This window comes from Lotus japonicus, chromosome 5, assembly GCF_012489685.1.
Source record: "Lotus japonicus ecotype B-129 chromosome 5, LjGifu_v1.2".
Lineage (NCBI taxonomy): Eukaryota > Viridiplantae > Streptophyta > Magnoliopsida > Fabales > Fabaceae > Lotus > Lotus japonicus.
In genome coordinates, this window is record NC_080045.1 from 57,378,340 (window position 1) to 57,400,547 (window position 22,208).

The 22,208-nt window shown below is 35.5% G+C and overlaps 2 protein-coding genes across 2 annotated transcripts; one reads left to right on the forward strand and one right to left on the reverse strand.

The window, feature by feature from the left end:
• Positions 1-815: 815 nt before the first annotated feature.
• LOC130717458 (uncharacterized) lies at positions 816-10,198 on the reverse strand. The gene is made up of 14 exons (XM_057567688.1): positions 9,513-10,198; positions 7,718-7,804; positions 7,396-7,499; positions 7,176-7,226; positions 5,970-6,141; positions 5,527-5,847; positions 4,574-4,777; positions 3,971-4,477; positions 3,601-3,810; positions 2,984-3,172; positions 2,358-2,530; positions 1,910-2,062; positions 1,718-1,802; positions 816-1,648 (listed from the first exon to the last, which is right to left on the reverse strand). Exons 1-14 carry the CDS (start codon positions 10,041-10,043, stop codon positions 1,259-1,261), a joined length of 3,177 nt encoding a protein of 1,058 aa, XP_057423671.1. The 5' UTR covers positions 10,044-10,198; the 3' UTR covers positions 816-1,258.
• Positions 10,199-15,127: 4,929 nt separating this feature from the next.
• Positions 15,128-20,964, forward strand: LOC130717935 (SEC12-like protein 1). Its single transcript, XM_057568348.1, has 11 exons — positions 15,128-15,260; positions 15,372-15,642; positions 16,252-16,352; positions 16,744-16,876; positions 16,990-17,081; positions 17,370-17,469; positions 17,560-17,632; positions 17,762-17,882; positions 18,193-18,312; positions 20,036-20,106; positions 20,454-20,964. The coding sequence occupies exons 2-11, from the start codon at positions 15,466-15,468 to the stop codon at positions 20,636-20,638; spliced, it is 1,173 nt and encodes a 390-aa protein (XP_057424331.1). The 5' UTR covers positions 15,128-15,260; positions 15,372-15,465; the 3' UTR covers positions 20,639-20,964.
• Positions 20,965-22,208: the final 1,244 nt, after the last annotated feature.

Below are 22,208 nucleotides of genomic sequence, written 5' to 3' on the forward strand. Positions count from 1 at the left end.
AATTTTTTTTTTACTTTCAATTTTTTATTTATTTATTTTCATTCTAGCAAAAACCCCATAAATCATGCATTGCACTAACTCCCCACACATTGTCGTTAGAAGAAACACACTATTTTTATTTTCAAAAAAATATTATTTATTTTCATATTTTACCCTTTAAAATGTATGTTATATTTCCTTATTTATTATCCCACAAATGTATTATTTGGATAAATATCAATTAAAACTCTTTTTAAATTCTAAGTGGGAAAATATCAATCACAATAGGTAGTCGTAAGACTAATCCTTGGAACAATCTCACCAATTTAATTTATTTTTGAAATTTTCAAAAACAGAAAACTCCAAACTATGTGTTGTCTGAAGTACTAATATTTTATCAATCAAACTAATATTATTTTAGATGTTTGTTTGTGATTAACTTTGATTATCAATAAAAAAGTATTAAAATGGGAAAATAACATATATGTAGATATTTTTCTTCATAAAAAATAAACTAAACACACTTAATGAAAAATGAAACGAGTAACCAAAGAGAAGAGCGCAATCATGTATGTGGAAAGTACTTTGCAAAGTCAGGTATGAGCTTCATGATGGTTTCATAAAAAATATTCCATAATAATCACTATATTTCCGTATGATACAAAAATTGGTTATCTATTTAGTTCCTTTGTGCAACTTCGTTTCATTGAATTTTCATGACATTACACTTATGTCGAAGGATGTAATTGGTACATTTTTCACCTCAACTTACATTTTCCTTCCCTTTCTAGTGTTTTAGGAAGCTTAGCATGTAACAATGACAGCAACACTGAAACTATTCAAGTAAAGACCATCCGTTATTCTACTCAAAATTGCCACTAATGTTAATTTATCAAATATACAGAATTGAAAGAATACAAATTTAAGCTAAGATCAAATGTAATTGATGAATGAATTTCTATAGACTATGGGTACACTTGGAAGTGGAACTACCTGCATCTTCTATGCTGCTTCAATTGACCATGAAAAAAGGCCGCGAAACTAGTGAGCAGCAGAAGATAGGAATCTCCTTTGCTATCTGTCTCATCCTTTTTCTGAGACTGAGCGTTGGGTATAACTGTTCAGTTAATGAAGAAAGAAACAGAACACTGTCTCTGTGATCTGTGCCAATGTTGTTAGAATCAAAGCTTCTCTCCAATTTGCAAGACGATTTTCCCGAGTGAACCAAAATTGGGTTCAGTAAGTGTTTGTTGTATGTAAATTTCATGTCTATTCTTTCTTATAGTCCAAGTGATTTCTGCTTGTAACCATACTTCATTCTTTCGTATAATTTTTCTTTTGTTTTTCTTTTTTTATCCATTTTTAGTCTGTACCTTTCTTCCCTCTCCCTTTCATAAACCCCTTGCCAGTGCACCTCCCCTGTCATTGGCCACAACCAAACTTCCCTCGGATGATCACCGTCATCTGCAGCCTCGGCTAGATCTTCGTCCATGCTTTTCAACAACGAGAAATTGAAGTATTTTGCCCACATAAAACCCTTCCGTTGCTCAATTGGGTGCTGCTCTTCCATAGAACCAGTATTCGGATTTATATATACCATCTTTCGTGCACTATGATAAGCCCATACATTGATGAGAAGTTCCAACACTCGACAGTAACAGTGCTTTTTCTGCGTAGGATGAACAAAAATAAGAAATACAAATAATTTATGAAACCTTAATAACAGCAAACAAATTACCTCAATTTCTGAAGAGCCTAACAAGCACATGCTATATTTACTGGAGGAGTCTGTATGCACAGCATCAATGGAATCAACGAACATCCTGCACTCAATAGATAACATTTCACGTTTCTAGTTTTATTCATATCAGCAAACAACCCTTAATTATTCACCGACTCTTATGAAAGCTAATATATATTCATTGATTACCGAGAGAACATTATGAATTCCAGGAAAGAAGGGGTTGGCATCACCCAACTGTGCAACGCTGACCAATAACCACCATCTTCAGGCATGGGGGGTAGTGCTTCTGCATGAGGGGGCAATGCATACATCTGCCGGAAACCATCTTGAAACACAGTTCTGATGCAATTGGAAGCATAGTATCAGACGAGTTTGAAACACATAACATCAATTAAAGTCCATGAAACTCAGTTTTGAACCTCCAAATATTATTTATTATACTGCAGGTTTAACTTATGCTGTCATACCAAAAAAGGCTAACTGGATTAAAACATTTTAATGTGTAGGCAGCGCATATACTAGATGCAGAAAGTAGAATACAAGGGAAGGTGGTGGGGTCGGGTGCTTGAAAATCTTAAGCAACTGAAAGACAGCAACGAACAAAAAGTATAATGTTATATTCCATATCATATACCTGCAGTTGCCTCCATTTAAGATGTCACACATGGACCAAAAAGTAAGTGCATTATTGCTTCCTATGATACTCCCATCCATGTCCAAACGTCCCCAAAAATATATCACATCTCCTCTCAAGTTCTCATGCATTGTCTCTTCTAAAACCCTTTCAGCTTCCGCTGACAGTGCTACCTGTTTTGCCAAAATGATGTGTATCAAGCAATACTTCTAAAAAGGACAGTGACAAAAAAGCAAAGAAGGCCCAATTTTCTCAAAACAAAACTTTATTCTTGCACCAATTGAAGCATAACTTAAAAATAAATAGGTGTAGTAATTTTCTTTATTAGATTTAAGGCTAACTTAAAAAAATTTTAAGGCTTAAATAACTTTTTAGTTCCCTCTATTTTTCAAGTTTTCCGTTTGGGTGCCTCCCCACTTTTATTTTGCTTCCGCCCGTTGTCTCTGGGGACAAAAAATACTGACAGAAAAAACAAGGGATTGAAGCAAACAAAAAAAGTGGGGAGGAATTCAAACCAAAAACTGGCATAAATGGCCCAATTAAAATTCTGAAATCTAATTAGCATCACTAAACATAAACACAGAGATTTGTTATGCTTCTAAGAGTAAAAATATCATAAGGAATACCTTCCTACCAGCAGCATGCCATGATTGAAACCCAATCCAAGGCCTCTTGTGAATGCTATCCACCCTATTAGCAATTGCAAACAATCCTCCCATTTCACAGAGAATGTCCCGATAATATGTGTCATTTAGAAGAGGCAAACGGCCAACAGCATCCACGTCATCAGAGCTTTGTCTCTGTGATCTCTTAGACTGTCAGAAATAATGTTTTATCATTATTAGAAAAAAAGGGTTTCCAGTAGATTTACATTTTACATTAACCCTTTTCAATTAAATTCAAACAAGAAACTCCTTCAAAGGGAAATAGAGCAAAAGATTATTTATTAAAAAGAAACTATGTATTAGATAAGCAAAACAGTCAATTTAATAGCATATTCATGCTTTTCTCTCTCTTTATAAGCGAAAACAGAGGCAATAAAATTGAAGAGCACTACTCTAATTTTGAATTATTTTAAAATGGTAGTGTACTAGTGTAGAACTAGAGAGTAAAATGATATATAAATCAATATCTCAGGAAAAGTGTAAAATAAATTGCAAAAATGAAAAGGAAAAGAAAGAAAACAAAATACCAGAAGGGAACCAAGTTATAAATCGTCTTAACTATTGACAAAGATACTCACAAGGCTTAACCCACGATACAAAGAACCATGGTGCAAAAAAGGCCATGCTCCAGTACCACTGTATATCTCATAAATGCACACTGGTTGTCCTGTTCTCTCAAGCTCCCCTTCATCCCTCTCATTGGCTTCAAACTTTAGTTTCTCAGATTTCCTAGCATTACGATATATATCATCCCAAACTCCAACATATTTCTCCATCCTTTCTTCAATCTGCAATAGAAAGAAATTATGTTTTAGAACCCGGTATCTCTAAAACTGATCATGAATTCCGAAAGGATAAAAAAATACAGTGGTAGTTTAAAAGGTATGTTGGAAGATATAAGTTAAAATTAATTGCTGCAATTGCAAGATTACAATCATTTTATTATACCTCTTCCATTTCAAGCATTTCATTCTCTTCTGCTATTTCAATTTCTCTCAGAACGTCCCAATCCAATTTGGTTAGTTTATCTTGCATTGGAACCTCTGTTTCATTCTCAAGGAAGCTAGTTGAATAGTTAAGGCTTGCCAAATCCTGCTCAACAGCATGAATAATGGTACCTTTTCCATAGGAAATTTCATCATCCATCGTCCGTAATTTAATGTCTAGTTCTATTTCATTTTGGAAAAAATTCCATTCCCATCCCCCCTGTTGAATCTGGGAAACAGGACCAGGCAGTAAAGCATCTGAGGGAAAACTGAGAACATTCTCCAGAAGTCTTGCATAGCCAGTTATGCAATCTAAAGCAAGCATATTTTTAGCAAACTGTCTTCCAGATAATCCGATTGCTTGAGCAAATTTAGAAAGTCTTCCACTTGAAAGCAAAAGTGAAAAAGCATTCATCAAAGCTTCAGGATTGTGTTTAGAAAAAAATATCCCATGAACTCCATCCACAATCTGTAATTTGAGAAAAAGATCATCGATAATGAAGCACTAGCTATAGTTACAGTCAGAAATCAATGGATGGATAAAAGAAAATGAGAACAAACTTACATATTTTTTTAGGACAGGAAAATCAGGTGCAATGACTGGAATTTCAAAAGTCATTGCTCTTATTAACAAAGGAGGAAAACCCTGTACATCTTGAGCAGAACCATATAGGATGATATCAGCCATCAGTAACACACTATTTACATCACCATTCAAGCCATAATGCCTTATTGAACCATGAGGAAGTCCTAAACGTGAAGCAACTTCCTACACCAAAAGCCAAGGGATCAGCAAACAATTCTAAGACAAAATATCAAACCTGAGATTATGTTGCAAAAGATAAGTTAAACATAATGAAACAGAGCATTGCCACTAAAATAATTCATAGTTTTTAAGGGAAAATTGAAGTTACTTGAAATTATAATTATTTAAAATTATTCAATGTAAATACCATAAAACTTAAGCGAAAATATTGCCACATAACTCTGTAGAATAGAAGCAACAAGAAAATAAGCTCAATGTTAGAGAGGCGGGAATGTTATGATGGATTAGTGGATATACAAAACAAGATTAGAAATTAATTCATTAGAAAGAAAGTCAGGGTAGCAACCATCATGGGAAATGGTAGAATTGTGCCTTAATAGGCATGTATGGACTGGAGAAGACCTATATAAGCCCCGCTAAGGAGAATACATCAGATAGGGTGTAGTCCGACAACTAACAGTAGAGGGAAACCAAGAAAAATTCTAAGACAAACTATTAAGAATAGTTTAAATTAGAAGAGTTGTCATTCAATATGGTTTATAATAGGACTTTACAATGTCATTTGATCCATGTTGCCAATCCTACCTAATGAGAAAAGACTTCTGTGTAGTACTTAATTATTTATCAATTAATTTCTAGGATATTTGTTAAACTTCTAATGAACTTTAATGAATAATGAGCAGGTTAATGCCTTATACGTTGTTGGCATCAATAGAACATAATGCACAGAACACCTTAAAAAGAAAGACTACCTGTAAAGCATCATCATAACCATCAGTTGAATTGCCACATAAGAAAACAAATTTAAATGACTCAGCATCATCATTTCTCCTTGCATATTTTGTCAGCAGAGGCCCTAAGGAATGCATTGCGACAGCATAGTCCCAAGATAGGTCATCATAGAAGATTGAGCTTCCAACAACTAGAACCAGCATATCGTTTTTACCAAATCCACTGAGTTCTCTAAGCTGATCCTTTGTGTGGGTCTTACTATAGCTTTCTGCAGCCCACACATCTATTGGTGATCCAGGAATCACAAAGAAGTTTCCAGAGTCAAGCTCGCTATATAACATCTGATACACAAAGATTCAAAAATTGAGTAAAAGCTTCAAAACATTTAAGGAGAGCCTAATATAGAAGTGATCCTAATACAATCAATATTGGTGTCTCTATGCATATGTAACAGCTTCTTTACCGGATAAGTAAAATCTGGAAAGACAACAACACTGGCTCTGCTAAAAGCACTTCTCCAGTGAGAAACAAGATGCTGCCAACCCATTTGTTCATAAACTGGAAGACGGCTTGAAAGGCTGTCTTCTTGAATAATCCATATCAATGGTACTGAACAAAAAGGCTCCTGCATAAGGCTGCACAAATATAAAACTCACTAATCATAGTACTAAAACTTCAAAAAAAGAAACATCTCCTACAACCAAAGGGAAGGAACAGAAAGATGCCAAAGGATGCTCACTGCTACAATGTTCAAATCCAGATTATTGGACTCCGTCTAAACATCAATCAACATTTCAAGATGATGATGATAGAATAAAGGTCCAAAATATTTTAGGAATGGTTATATTTATTTTTTATATTAGAACTAGCAAGCAGGGAAGCATGTGTCAGTAAATCAACCTTTTATGGATGAATAAAGCATATCACATCCTTACTAAATACCTAAACCACCACCAAAATATCCTTCCGGACAAATTTATTTTCTCAGGATAAGTTCATACAAGTGTACTCATGCATACAAGGGGAAAACACCAGTGGGCAAACAAGAATGTATATTTGAGACAACAAAACTTTTAGCAAAAAAAAAGATCAAGGAAACCCTATAGTGGGTCCATCTATCAAAATGTGGTTAAAGCTTACTCTATATACAAGCCTCACCTCCACAAAGTTCAAATTATCAAAATCAACATAAAAATAAAAGTAAAATACCTAACCATTGAAATATTTAGGACATAAAAAAAAATCAGCACATACGTAACTTTGGTACTGATCAGGGCTGCTTCTGCAACAAAACCTACATGTTCATCCTATTTCTGGACTCTGGTCCAGTTTTATCACATTTCTATCCAACATTGTTTACAACAAGGTAAACAAACTTTGACCCCTGACTTTCATTTCAAACAAAATACGTCCTCTATCAATTACCCGTTACAAAGAAAGTACAAAAGTTCAATTAATCAACATGAAACATATTCATGTAATATTTTCCAAGTACTTACTAAAAAAAGCAGGCAACTAGATTTAAAATTTCTTGGAAAAACACCTAAGAATAGCAACAGTATCTCAACTTTTGGAGACCAAAATACCCATCATAAGTCCAACATGCGAGTCCAGATCTCAAACATTTGGCAACTTTAGAATTGAATTGGATAAGTAAAAGTAACCCCACCTTGAAATGGCTTCTTTTGCTTCTAAGGAGTCTGCAATGATACCTTCAAAACTGCATGAGACCAAAAAGGAAAAGGGAGGGTCAACCACCTATCAAGTTACAAAAAGAAATTGTGCCAAACGCTTATTTACCCCAAAGAAAAATAATTTTAAAACATTTTAAATGATACAGGTAACCCTAACATCAAACAGGACAAGTAAATATATAAAAAGACACGTACGTTGACCAATCAATCCGGCCTTGCTGCTCTGTACTCAAAGGAGTGAGACCACCATCTATATTTTCCCATATTGAGCGGGCGTTCCCATGCCCTACTGCAAATATCTGTTAATAGACATGGGGAAAAAGCATGGTCCTCTCAAAATCTTTACTTAAGTATAATACCATACATATAAGTTAACAAGCTACAGCATTAAGGTCAGGGACAAAGCCTTCTGACAATGATTCATGTACACTTATTTGGAGAGCTTTTTTAATTAAAGCAACATCAGCATCTATGGAAATGATAAGATGATATCATAAAGAAAATGCAACTGACTTACCCTAAAAACATAACCCAACTTCTGTAGATTCTGAATCAAAGTAACCAACATCAATGACTGAGGATCTATCATCATGTGCCCTAAAATCTGACAGACAAAACAAGCACAGATAAATACACTAAGCATGCAAAACTGCAATCTTTAATAAGATGCATTTCATGCAGGATACTATTCTAAGTGATGCAAATGAATTTTTAGACTTCTGACAACCAAATTAATAGCTGAAAACTTAATGCAATCAATCTTTACTTTCCTTTTTATAAGAAAATTGGATAAAGGGGCAAATAGAATGGTGGTACAAAATTAAGAAAACCAGATAGATTTTGGAGAGGAGGGAAGGGAAATGGGAGGCTTATGAGAGCCCTCCACTTGTTCGGGAGTTTCATAAAAAGGATGGAAGCATTTGGTGAATTTCTGCAAACCCTCCAAAACGCTCATTCAATTATTTTGTTGAGTTACCCCACACTGGGGGACTTTTTGTGGACTTTTGAACTTCCAAACAAGGGGAGGACCTACCCCCCCCCCCTTTCCCCTCAAAGGGTTCCGCCCCTCCCCTAAAAGCTCCCAAACAAAGCCTAAGCAAACTATGTGCCACTTGGCTGCATAACCACGGCAAAGGGGTAGAACTTCATTTGTAGGTGACATCATGTGCTGCACAGGCATTGCTGCACCAAGAATTCATACAATCTTTATTCACATTATGGGAATCAGAAAAAAAAAAATGCCAAAAGTACTAATTCACTCCAGAGTCTGAACTTTGGTTATTCACAGGTTTCTTATACATACGCAAAAATAGCATTTAAAACTCATTCTTGATTAAGGCTAACCTTATAAATTTCCAGCATAACATCCAAAACATAACCTTCAACTATATACATGCACTCACTCTAGTGCAAAATCTGTTATTTCCAGCTAGTAAAATTCTGAAGTCCAAATCTGATCAGGTATATATCTAAGACATAGACATCTTAAGATTATTGACTTTCAATTTCCGCAACATTTCAGAACAATTTCTTTTCCATTTCGCCAAAATCAGAAGGGCAATTTTATTTAAAAACCAGGGGAAAAGGCTATTTCTGCTAAACGACCCACAAGAGCAGAGCCCATAATTCGATAATTGGGAAGAAAAGCATGAGTCTCCTCTCCTGTCATAACTAAAATGCATCCATAATATGAATATCTTGTCCATCAAGTAATTACTTTTTTTGGTGTACTTATTAAGTTTTTATTGGGTTACAATTCATTAAAACAAAATATACTCTGTTAAAACAATTAAGAATTTCTCTGGCTTTGTCAAAACTAGCAGTAAAAAAACCTACACCATATTAAATAAACAATTTTGAAATAATCAAATGAAACCAACCATTCTGTAAAAAAAAACATCACAACCCAAAAGCAAACAAAATGTACTATCCTCCAGTCCTCTCGTAATTCGGATCAATCCTTCAAGCAAAAATATTCCATGAACCAAACCTTTAAACCGAACAACTAATAGTCAAATGCTACTGAGTACTCTAGCTAAAGGCACTAATTAAGGAATTAAGAACAGCATTTAATGTTACTAATCCATCTCAAGCTCTGATTAGCAAGCATGACCCTGATCAGAGAACAACTAAATCTTCTGTTTGGGTCCTCAAATTAAAATAATACAACTCAGTGAACACTGAAAAGTAACTTTCAATCCAGATTCAAGCATTCATAAACCAGTAGTATTGAATAAACAGCATTGAAAGCGAGAAAGTAACACAACCAGCATTGCATAGAAAACACCAAAGGAAAGGAAAGGGGAACTCACGAGAGCTATCCTCGGCGCACGAACACCAATCCTAGGCTGTGAGCGAACCCGATCGAGGCCATCACCGGAGAGAAACCTCTGTGAAACCCTTCCAGGAACAAACTTAAGCGCGCTCCCTAACTTAAGCCCTTCTCGGAGATGCCTCCCGCGCTCGGTCCGCTGGCGGAAGACGGAGGTGATGGAGCTCTGCATCACCATGGAAGCGAGAGCGAACAGGAAGACGACGGAGATTATCATAGCGTAGAGTCCGGACTTGGACTTCAAGAAGGGGAAGAGAAAGAGCAGGCCCTTACGAGTGAAGCGGTTGTGGAGGTGAGATCGGGTGGCGGTGGTGGTGGAGTTGTTGTTGGACCTCGGCAATTGGCGATCGGAGGAGGATTTTTGTCTGTCGCGGTGGTGGTTGTGGCTAGGGTTTCGTTTGAAAGGGAATCTGCCTCGGATCGAGTGGAATCCGACGTCGGTGCCGGTACCGCCTCCGGCGGCGGCGTCGTCGATCTCCGGCGGAGATGACGAGTTGCGGGACAAGCCCATCGGAGATGAATTTTGCCGAGAAAGTGAGGGAAAATGTGTTAAATCAACGTGATTTGCAGAGAGTGAAGAGGGAAAACGAGTGAAGGAAGAAGAAGAGTTGGCATTGGCGTTAATATTTGATTCTCGATTCTCACTTTCTCAATGTCATGTTCATACTCTAAAAACTAAAACTCTTTTGTATGTCGATCTACATTTATTTTAATTGAATTAGTTACAAGTTATTAGTAGTAACTTCAAAAAAATAAATTTAGTTATTAGTTGTAATTGATTGTAGTAACTAGTACTAGTAGTGATTAGTAACTACAAGTGCATGTACGGAAGGAAAGAATAACTACTTTTTTAATTAAGAAAATTTAATATTTTTTACTTAAATTTAAATGTTATATCCTTATTTACTTTTTTTTTCATTTAACTACTAGTCTCCACGGCGAAATGAGTCTCACATGACTAATCTGGCTCAAGAATGATATAAGAAGTATATAAATACGGTTTAAATTAAAAAAAAATCAACTTACTTATATTATTCAAATAAATAAGTTCTATGGTCAATTTGGATTTATATTGTAACAAAAAAAATTATATAACTAACCATAAGTTTCTAGTTTAACTTTCGTCTCTCCATAGGTCGAGGGTTCGGGAGATACCCCTGACGCTCTTACTTAAGAGTGAGTTTTTGTTGGTATCCCCAAGACCCCAACATGTCAATGACGTCTTGCCTAATGGTCTGGAGGTATATGTTCTACCATTTCTTATCAACAACAACAAAAAGAAGCTATATCTAATTGCTTAATATGAATTTAGTTATTCATCTGTGTATGAGCATATATATTTCTACGCCTTTGGTGTTCAAGCTCATGTTTACTCATTGAGGAATTGAAGCAAATTCGAACACATGCATAGAAGTTTGAGGACCATGAAAGATATGCAACAACTAATAAGCGGGTAGCTATTATGACGAGCTTCAGTCATGTTCACTCTTTGAAGAATTGAGGCATATGCAAAGTTTAAGACCATGAAATGCAAAGTTTAAGACCATGAAAGATAGCAACAACTAATTGGTTGAGTAGCTATTATGACGAGGTTCATGGCGAAGGGCAACACATTTGACATTTCCCTTTATTTCTCTTACTGAAAAAATGGGAATTATTTTCATTGGGGACTGTTGAGATTTGACTCATTATATTTTGGGCTAAAATCTTTAGTTTATTAGGATTTGATTTAATGTGGATTGTAAAAGGTTTTAAGGGATTGTTATAGGATTTATTAGGATTTTATTGTAAAATAGAGATCAATAGAATCCACTATAAATAGGATAACAATGTAACCCTAAAAGTTGTACTTGGTACCACATGCTTCATGCCACAAGTAATACAAAGGAGCTATAGCTACTCTATAGTCGCAGAGGTAGGCAATTTGGCCGAACTGCGTGACCAAAGATGTTGTGTGCTTTATCTGTGATTTCTCGCTCTACTACTCCGTGCAATCGAGGTGCTTGAATCCCCTACAAGTGGTATCAGAGCTGATGGTTCGTGGGACCATGGTAACGGCTGGACAACTTCCGTAGAGGGGCCGATGGTTGGTAACCATGGTAACGGCCGGGTAACTTCTGCAGAGGGGCCGATGGTTGGTAACCATAGTGACAGATGATATCTTCCGCTGCGAAGGGAGGTCAACAAGGATTGCAAAAGACGTTGTGAGAGGAGAAACCAACGGATTTGAAAGACACGGAACAAGGTGGAGATATGTCTACTTTCAAGAGGCGATGGCCACGCCAGGGAAGGAGATGTGGATGGATGTCAAGGTGGAGGAGTGAAGCAACAGGGTGTTGAGCAAGGTGGAGTTCAATCCCAGAAATCAGAATCAGGAAACTAAAGCAGCAAATCTTCATAGGGGAGTCCGAAATTCGCCAAGGTGGAGATTGTTGAGATTTGGCTCATTATATTTTGGGCTAAAATCTTTAGTTTATTAGGATTTGATTTAATGTGGATTGTAAAAGGTTTTAAGGGATTGTTATATGATTTATTAGGATTTTATTGTAAAATAGAGATCAATAGAATCCACTATAAATAGGATAACAATGTAACCCTAAAAGTTGTACTTGGTACCACATGCTTCATGCCACAAGTAATACAAAGAAGCTATAGCTACTCTATAGCCGCAGAGGTAGGCAATTTGGCCGAACTGCGTGACCAAAGATGTTGTGTTCTTTATCTGTGATTTCTTGCTCTACTACTTCGTGCAATCGAGGTGCTTGAATCCCCTACAGGGACAAACAATGCAAACAAGCTTTACAAGACTTAAAGAAAATTCTCTTTACTCCATGGATTCTTTTCGAACCTATCCATGGGATGTCTTATTGATTTACTTAGCAATCAACGACATGTTTGGTTTTCTGTTTGAAAGTGATTTCACTCAACGGAGGTCCGAAGTCTCTTTCATATTTAGGTATTGGAATGTGTGATCTCAAATTCTAATTCCACAAACGGACTTCCAAACTGAAAATCAAACACAACATAAATAGTTACCATCGTGCTTATTTGAGAAGTTCTTAAAGGGAAAAGGCTAGTTTATTTTGTGATCAAAGTGTGAGAAATCGGAGAAGACAATGTTCGCTTTGATTGCAATTGTGAGGAGATTGAGACAATATTCCCAAGCACAGAAGATTATGGTCCACAAGGATTTTCCCATTAGGTAGGTAGTCCATAAGCTTGATCTTGTTGATCGGATGATAGCTTGGTCAGTTGATTTATCCTAGCATGATACCTCCTACTAGCCTTGTCATGGTTTGAAGGCTCAGGTATTATATAATTTTATATTGAAAAATGACTCATGAGTCTAATCTAATAAAGACATATTGTTGGATTATTCATGTTGATGGATCATCAAATAAAAAAGGATGGCAAGCAACTTGATACACTGTGATTAAGGGAAGGTTGTGTAGAAAATGATTTTCTTCTCCACTGTTGAACTTTATGGATATTGCATAACTTTGTTTAGGCTGCTCCGTCCCTACAATGGGATTTTTTTATTTTGGCCCACGATGGTCCAAATTTCATTTATGGGTCATAAGATAAAAATGTCTTATTGTCCACAATTTTTTCTATCTTTCTCCTTCCTCACATCTTCACAATTAAGTCGGTCTATCTCTCTCAAAAAAATCCCAAAAGCTGCTTACTCTCATTTTCCTCTCCAAATACCCTAACCACCAATTTCCCTTCCTCCCTCCCATGGCACGAGCGCTGCCACCTCCTTCACTTTCATAGACCCGCGTCACCCTCACCACCCCTCTCACCAATGCACCACCACGCCGCTGCTACACTTCTCTGCTTCAACACCAACGCTCCCTCACGAAGCTAGTTCTAGATATGGGTATCTTAGGTGTGCGATCTTGAGTGGTGAAGGCGAGGAGGAGAGTGGTGGTGTGGTTATGGTTGATGAGGGGAAACCGAGGATGTGATCAAGAAGGGAAAGGAAGTGGTGGCAATGCTGCCATGGGAGGGAGGGAGGGAGGGAGAGAGTTGGTCGGCGGCGATGGGTTTTCAGAAGAAGGAGAAAAAACTTATGCTAGGATTAGGGTGGAGGAAGAGTGAGAATGGTGTTTTGGCGAAGTGATATATATATTTAATAAATGAACTTTTTATTGTTAATTAATCTAAACCGTTAATATTAAAAAAATTATATCTGATGGTGGAGAATAAATTGGACCACGGTGAACAGTTTTAAAACTGACTCACCATAAGCAAAACCCTTTGATTAATAATGTCGGAAATATATATTATATCATGCAATTCAAATCGAAGATAAACAAAGCAATCAGACTTACTACATAGCTACGAGGTTGCATGAGGTGGTGACGTCTAGAAATGAGATTCAGAAAAGAAAAAAAAAACCGATTGTCAAAGTGAGCACGAAGAAGGAGAAAGAAAGTAAAGAACACGAAAATGAGAGTAACACAAACTCAAACTCACAAAGAATCAAAAAACAAACTCTTAAGTGAACAAGACATTTCAAATAAACCCAAATAAATCGGAGAAATAAATACGTAACATAACTCCATGAATTTAAAAATTAAAACTTAAATTTAATATATGGTGATAGACTAAACTATTCTCATTAGTCACAATATGAGATTATATATTAGATGTATCTAGTGAGAGGGGGTTTCATTATGACATTTATAACCTGACACAAAATATAGAAAATGATATATTTAATGACTTCTTGCACGTATTTTCATTAGATTTTTAAAAAGCATGTATTCTTCATTAATGACGGCCCCCTTATGCTTAATCAGTCGACAAGTGCTCGCTCGCTCAAGCTTCTTTACGAACATAATCATTTGGGGTGTGCTGACTTAATGTTCAATTACATTAGATTAATCCATCAATTATCCTAATACAACATCACAAACTCTAAAGACATCAAGCCTTTAACAAAAGCATGACTTAGGAAGCCCTCCTTTATAACTCGACCTTCTCAACATTGGAAATCGAACTCATTCATCTTAATAGATGTACAAAATCAATTCTATTCAAAATTAATTCCTCAAACTCATTCATCTTAATAAGTCTCTTTGCATTAGAATTGATTATTTGACATAATTTAATAAGAGTGTTTCTTATAAAAATGATAAATTTGTTTTCCAAAGTGTTCCTTATAAAAAAAAATCGAAGAAAATATTAGATAAACTCAAATAAGCTCTCTCCAACGGGTCAAAATCAATTATTTCAAAATTAGTTCTAATCAAACCTAAAAGTACTAAAACACCACTCACTCTCATAAGCCCATTATGTGAACCTAGTAGTAGTATTTTATTTGTCACCATACGGCACAAGTCACAACCCCAAAGACCTTTTCCCAATGCTGCGACCGCGTAATCTTTAACGAATATTCCAAGAGTTGACAATGTTTCTTCAATTCATCATTGTATTATTAACCCATTATCTCCCATGTATTAAACAAATCACTTCAAATTTTTCAAACAAAAGATATAATAACAAACAAACAAACATATCACCTCAATAATTTAATTTAATTAATTTAATCTTCTCTAAAGTCTTAATATCCCAAAATTCATCATCATCATCAACACCCTAAAATCTAAACCATAGTCTAAACAAACAACATCGCATGATAAAGAGAGACATCACAAGCATGCTTCACATTACACTCTCTGCACCTTGTTTCATTAAATAATCATCAAACAAACGCAACAAGGCAAAGCCACTTTCTGTCCTACTTGCACTCATTGACCCTAATTTCATTTTCTCTCTCTATCTCAGATATTTCTATTTATGTGTGTTGAATTGTCTGAACAATCAAATTCAGCGATCTCAGAAGAAGAAAAAAAGCTTGATTTCGAGTACCCAATTGGAAAAAGAATCGAACTTTGAATCTGGGTATCCAGCTTTTGAACACTTGGATGGAGAATGATTCAGGGTCACCGCAGGGTCCGGTTACGTGCGGGTCGTGGATTCGGAGGCCTGAGAATGTCAATCTAGCGGTTCTGGGAAGGTCCAGGCGTGGAGATTCTTGTCCTTCTTTGCTTCAGATTTTCTCATTCGATCCCAATACCACTTCCTTGTCTACCTCCCCTCTGGTATTCATCTCAATCACTATATGTTTGTATAGACAATAGAGTGTCCTATTCAAAATATTAATCTCTTTTGTGCATACCCTTTTCGTTTTAAAGAAACGGTTGTTGTTGTATTTTTTTTTTATATGGGTTGTGTTTGTTTATGTGTGTATGGTATGCTCTATAGAGTAAACTGCATGTAATATGACTAGTTTGGTGCATACCCTTTTGGTGTCAGCTGAGAAATAGTTTTTTTTTTTCCTCCCTGAAGCAGATAGTTATGCACAATTTCTGTTGCTGAAAAGGAGTGAATGATAAACTTGTCCCTCAATGTGTAAAACGTCAGTCAAGTAAGGTCATACGGGTACTAACTTGGCGTATGTTTTAGATGATCAAAACTTTCAGCGGGGCCTAACTTGATTGGCGTTTTACACATTCAGGTCCAGGGACTTTCAAGCTTATTTTCTTTTTCTATGGACTAACTTGTCAGTCCCAAAATCTTTCAGGGACCAAATTGACCATTCACTTCCACTGAAAAGTGTTTTTAGTGTTGAGTTTCTGGATTGCTGAATGAAAATGCAGTTTGGATGGGGCTTTGGTTCTAATGACCTTTTTGTTTGATTGCTATTTCAGGCCACTTTTGTGTTAGAAGCAGAGGAAGGTGATCCTATTGCTATTGCAGTGCATCCTAGTGGGGATGATTTCCTGTGCTCTTTGAGCAATGGTAGCTGCAAGTAAGCTTAATTTGTACAAGCTTTTTTGGATTAAAACTTTGCTCTTCTATCTGAATTCATCTATTGGAAAGTACTTTCATAATTTGTGTCCATGTTGCAATTCTCAAAACAATTTACTGCCACATTCAATATTCTCAGGTTAAGAAGTCCAACATTTTATCTTCCTCTAACTATTTAAAGATTTGAAGGACAATCTAAAACCGTAGACACATTTCTGCAAATTTTCTTTCTTTCTTGTTCTTATTTCCGGGAGCTAGGGGAATGTATGACATAATAATTGTAGTTGTTTCTTGAACGTAGCTAGCTGATATTTGCCTTGAGTTATTATTTTGTCCTTTGTTGGATAATAAACTGAACTTATGTAATTGAAGTATTTCTTCATGGCTTGCAGGTTGTTTGAGCTGTATGGTCATGACAAAAACATGAAGCTCATGGCCAAGGAACTGGCCCCTCTACAGGGTATTGGTCCCCAGAAATGTATTACTTTTAGTGTTGATGGATCTAAATTTGCTGCTGGGGCATTGGTAAGCACCACCATCAAGTCCAACCAATTGCTTTTATTTTCTGTTTGACAATTTGAGTTTTTCTTTTTAGAATTTGATCCTTGATGTTTGACTTCTGTCCTTAACAATTGCAGGATGGACATCTAAGAATTATGGAGTGGCCTAGCATGCGCATGATCTTAGATGAACCAAAAGCACACAAATCTGTCCGGGATATGGATTTTAGGTAGCATACTAAACAAGTCTACGTGGATCCTTCTAAAAGATACATTAATGCAAGAAACCAGTAGAATTGTAACAAATGCTTGATAAAGTGGAGCTAGAGTAATCTTTCTCTGGTTCTTACAACCAGATATGGATAATTTTTCTTTGCACTGTCATGCCTGCAATAATTTGGCTTTGTAGATATGATTTTTAAGACAAGAAAAGCATGCTTAAATTATAAATATCTTCATTCTGAAACTTTGATGACATTGATACTTACTGTTTTCCTTCATTTTGTGCCGTACTTCAGTCTAGACTCAGAATTTCTGGCTTCAACTTCTACTGATGGTTCTGCGAGAATCTGGAAGATTGAAGATGGTGTTCCTTTGACTACTTTGTCTCGCAACTCGGTATGTTGTATTTGATTTAAGTACCTGTGGCAAGACCTGTATGCAGTTAATTGAACCACTTGATCCCAATTTTTCTTTTTGTTTCTTTAGGATGAAAAAATTGAATTATGTCGCTTTTCCAAGGATGGAACCAAACCATTTTTATTTGGCTCGGTTCAGAAAGGTATAAGAGTATCTTATTTCAAGTATATTCTTATAGTACTCATTTCTATATTATTTTCTATATATTCTTCAATTATCTTTTGATCAAGAATGCATGGCCTTTATTATGGATACTTCTATCTTTGAGCAGGTGATAAGTCTTTCACTGCAGTATGGGACATGAGCACATGGAACAAAATTGGACATAAGAGGCTGCTTAGAAAGTCTGCTTCTGTAATGTCCATTAGCCACGATGGGAAATACCTTTCTATGTAAGAACCTCTAGTCATCTTTTAACTTTTGGGCTTATGAATGGTCGTTCAACTTGTAGCTTGGGCACAAAGTCAATGCCCTGGTCAATTATTATAATTTTGGGTGTAGGGGGTGGGAAATTTAGCTGTTGAAAGAAGAATAAGTGATTGCTTGTTGTGTGGTTATAAATAACTATGTTACTGGAGTCTGTGGTACATCAGCTATAAACTACTCTTATATTTTGATTGGAAAAATTTGAAGTCCTGTAACTGATTGCACTTTACTTGTATAACACTAAATATTCAGCTCATCAGACTTTTGTAATTTCAGGGGCAGTAAAGATGGAGACATATGTGTAGTTGAAATTAAAAAAATGCAGATACACCATTATAGCAAGAGACTACACCTCGGTACAAATATTGCAACACTTGAGTTCTGTCCTACTGAAAGGTAAATCTCTATGCAATGTTACTTTAATTTGTCACTTCTACTGGTAAATATCATTTTTCATTAACAAGAAGTTTGGGTTAATCTATTTGTTTGAATATTGGAATATAAATTAGACTATGAATTTATAGACTTTGAGTGAATTGCTCAAACCAATTGTTTCCATTTATTGGATATAGAAGTAATAATCTAGGAACATCATAGTGTTAGTCTATGTTTGGATACGTGTTGGAAACAGTGCAAACAGGTGTTAGCACTGACTTAGAGACAAAAAGTTAACTATGATCTTCTTATAGATTAGGATGAAAGTCTGCTCACGTTGCACTCAACTGATACACGTTGGCATCAGTGCAAACTGACGTTAGCACTCACTTCGAGATAAAAAGTGAATTTTGGACCTCTCTATGATTGAGAACTAAAAGTACTTTCGCTTTAGGTTTAACTTGTATACAAACACACACTTAGTTGTTAGGGCATAGGGCAGTTTTAGCTAATCTGTAAACATAAGAAAGAAGAATTCTACTAATCCTTATGATACTTACAAAACAAAAAGCTGGAAGCTAAGGAAAATCTTTTAATCATAAAAATTAAAAAGACTGATGGTTATGCAAACAACTAAATGATTTGCAATAATATGAATATGGCAATATGCTCTATCAACTGTAACAACATCAGTAATTTACCTTGGGTCTGCACTTGTTTCTTTTTATTGGCTCCCACAATTGCTTTTGAAATCCTGAAATGAGTCCCCACTCCCACCCCCACTACCTTTCTTAAATTTCTGGTCCTTCATGTAGGTAGAGAATTCTAATGTCAGTGGTTCTGAAATCTCTGAATCCCATATTTAGAAGCTATAAATTTAGAATGCATTGAGTGGACAATTAGCTATGCGCATGATAAGTTGCACTAAGAATATTTAGTCATGTTGTGACTTTAGCTTTAGTTTGAGAAAGCAAGGAAAATCTGACAAAAGGCAAGCATCACAGATTCATTCTTTTTAAGAAAGGGGTCTATAAACTTGGTGGGATCCTGACCGTAAATAATAATACTGAATAGTGAGACTGTGTTTGGTCTGAACAAGGTACAACGGTACAACCTAACTAGCACCTTAGATAGAATGTGGATATAGTATAAGTTATACTTCCCCAACAAGCATGTGTAACATTTGCGATGAGTTCTTTTCCATTCTACCATTAGCCGGAGCAAATGTGCATTTTTTAAATTGAATCTTGATGTCAATTAACCAATCTCAGCTAAAAGCTTATGCCATTGATATAAATTTTATTTATAGATTATGGGTGTGTTTGGGTAAACAACTTAATTAAGCTTATGCATAAGCTAATTTGATAAACTTATTCCAATAAACTCCAAATATGTTATAAGTAGGTATAAGCGCTTATTCATAAACTAGAATAAGAGCATCTTATGAAAATAAGCTCAAAACAACTTATAGGTAGGATAGATCATAAACTATTTACACAAGCTTTCTAAGACACTTACATAAGCGCTCAATCGCTTATGCTATAAGATAATCTCAAATTAAATCCTCCAAACGGGTCTGTATCTAACAAACCTCCTCACATTACCTTTTTTACTTGAAGTTTGATTGGATGGTCATAGGCAGTAATATCATACCTGGAAAAAGAAACTGTTAGCCTAATAAATCCATTCTTTTGGTCCTGGGCTCTTGGCTATATTCACCTAGTCTTTTATTATTTCTATGCAGGGTTGTACTTACTACATCAATAGAATGGGGAGCTCAGGTCACTAAATTGAATGTACCTAAAGATTGGAAAGGTTCTCTCTCTCTCTCTCTCTCCCTCACACACACACAAACACACACACACACACACAAACACACACACGGATTATGATTCTCTCATGTCACATGACACAGTCATGTGAAACTTTGTGTCTATCTTTCTCTTCAAAAATATTTAGAGTCTCACCTGCTTATTAGGTATGAAGAGATAGAGATATAGACACAAAGTTTTAACATGACAGTCTCATGTGCCGTATCCACATGAGAGGATCCAGATCACACATACAAACACACATGTGAACAGATACCAACATTGACTCCTCCCTTCTGTGGCCATACTATAATGTCTAATCAATTTAAATTTTCCTGTGCGAACCTGCAGAGTGGCAGATCTATGTGGTGCTTGTAGGACTATTCATAGCATCAGCTATTGTGTTCTACATATTCTTTGAAAACTCTGATTCATTCTGGAACTTTCCCATGGGAAAAAACCAACCAGCAAGACCAAGGTTGATAAGAGATCCCAATCCCCATTCTTTTCATGATCAAATTGACATTGAATTGTGATGATCAGTAGATGTGACCACATTGACATTATTGACCCTGTCCTCAATGCTGTTGGATTGGAAGCTGTCAAGTGGTATCAACATTCATCTCAGGATTACACACCTAGATGTAGGCTGTTGACTGCATTACAAGCATTTACTTCCTTTTTCTTTTCTGGTGAAAATTCCTAAAGGCCATTATTGATATGTAATTTTAATTAGAAAAAACTTTAGGAATAATCAAATTGTTTCTTCAAGTTTACATGTTGCACTTGAGGCTGCATGGTAACTATGAGCATGTTTGTTTTCACGTTGAAATATTTTAGAATTAATTTTCTCTTCACGAAAGCTACTTCATGTTGCTTGTTTCAGAAGCACTTCTCAACCTAAGTGTGAAAATCTACCAAGTTTCCAACGTGATGAGATCCATTGAAGAGGCGTGTATGTGGATATCTTTCCATTTTCCTTTTATTTTGCTATCACACAAAATATGATAAGAATATGTCAAAAATGTGTCTGTCATTTTTTATGTTCGATCATAAGTCATTCAAAATTTATTTAGAGAACTTTATAGAATGTAAATATCAGTGTAGGAGTTGTGCCTTAGCTTTTGGTTTTGGATAACAGTTTGCAAATTATTGTTTTCACCCGTTTAAATTGTGGTGTGACTTAACGAGAAAGTGTGTTTTACTGCTTTAACTCAAATCATGGAGTATACTAAACTGATATTTGAATTAAAATGAGTTGATGTGATTTTGTCAAAGAGGAATATACTAGTAACATTCTATTCTATTTCGACCTATGCAGTTATAATCATTAGATCCCGCTAAATTGAGAGTAAAACCATATAATTTACAAGAAAATTTTGACTAAAGGTAGAGTGCTAGAAATTAAGTGTCAATAGTGTTCCTAAAATATAATACTCACTTAGTTCCCGTGCATGTTTCACGCGTTTCACGTGGGTGAACTCAATTTCACGTTGCTCACAATTCACACCTTTAAATTGTCATTCCAATTTTAAAAAATAAATTCATTAATGTGAAGATTGTTGTCTCAAAAAATAAAAATACAACATTTCAATTGAGTCTCTACTGTAAAGATATTATTTAACACTTTTCTTCTTGTTCATTAAAGAACAGAGGATTATTCTCCAAATTGAATTTCAGGGACATCAAGTCACAAGTGTAAATATATTTTCAACTCTCACAAATCTCTAGTTTTTATTTTATTTTGATTAACCATTTTTCATAATATTTTCTAGCTCCCTATTGTGTTCAATAGCCCAATTTTCCTCTTCCGATGTATAAAAAAATAGCCCAATTTTCATTCTAGACAATGAGTGGAGTAATTAAATAATTCTTAATGTGAAGTCACCATATTTAAATAACTACAATTTATTAATAGTAATGTAATGCTCAAACATTGAACTCAGGGTATTTAACAAAATAAGTAACTACAACTAAAACTCTTTTTTAAAAACAAGAGATAAAATCAAATTTTACAATATTTAACCCTAATGAAGCATAAGCACCAAAAAATAATGAAGCAAATGTAGAAAGGGAATCACCGACCGCATGTTGTTTTGACGTTAA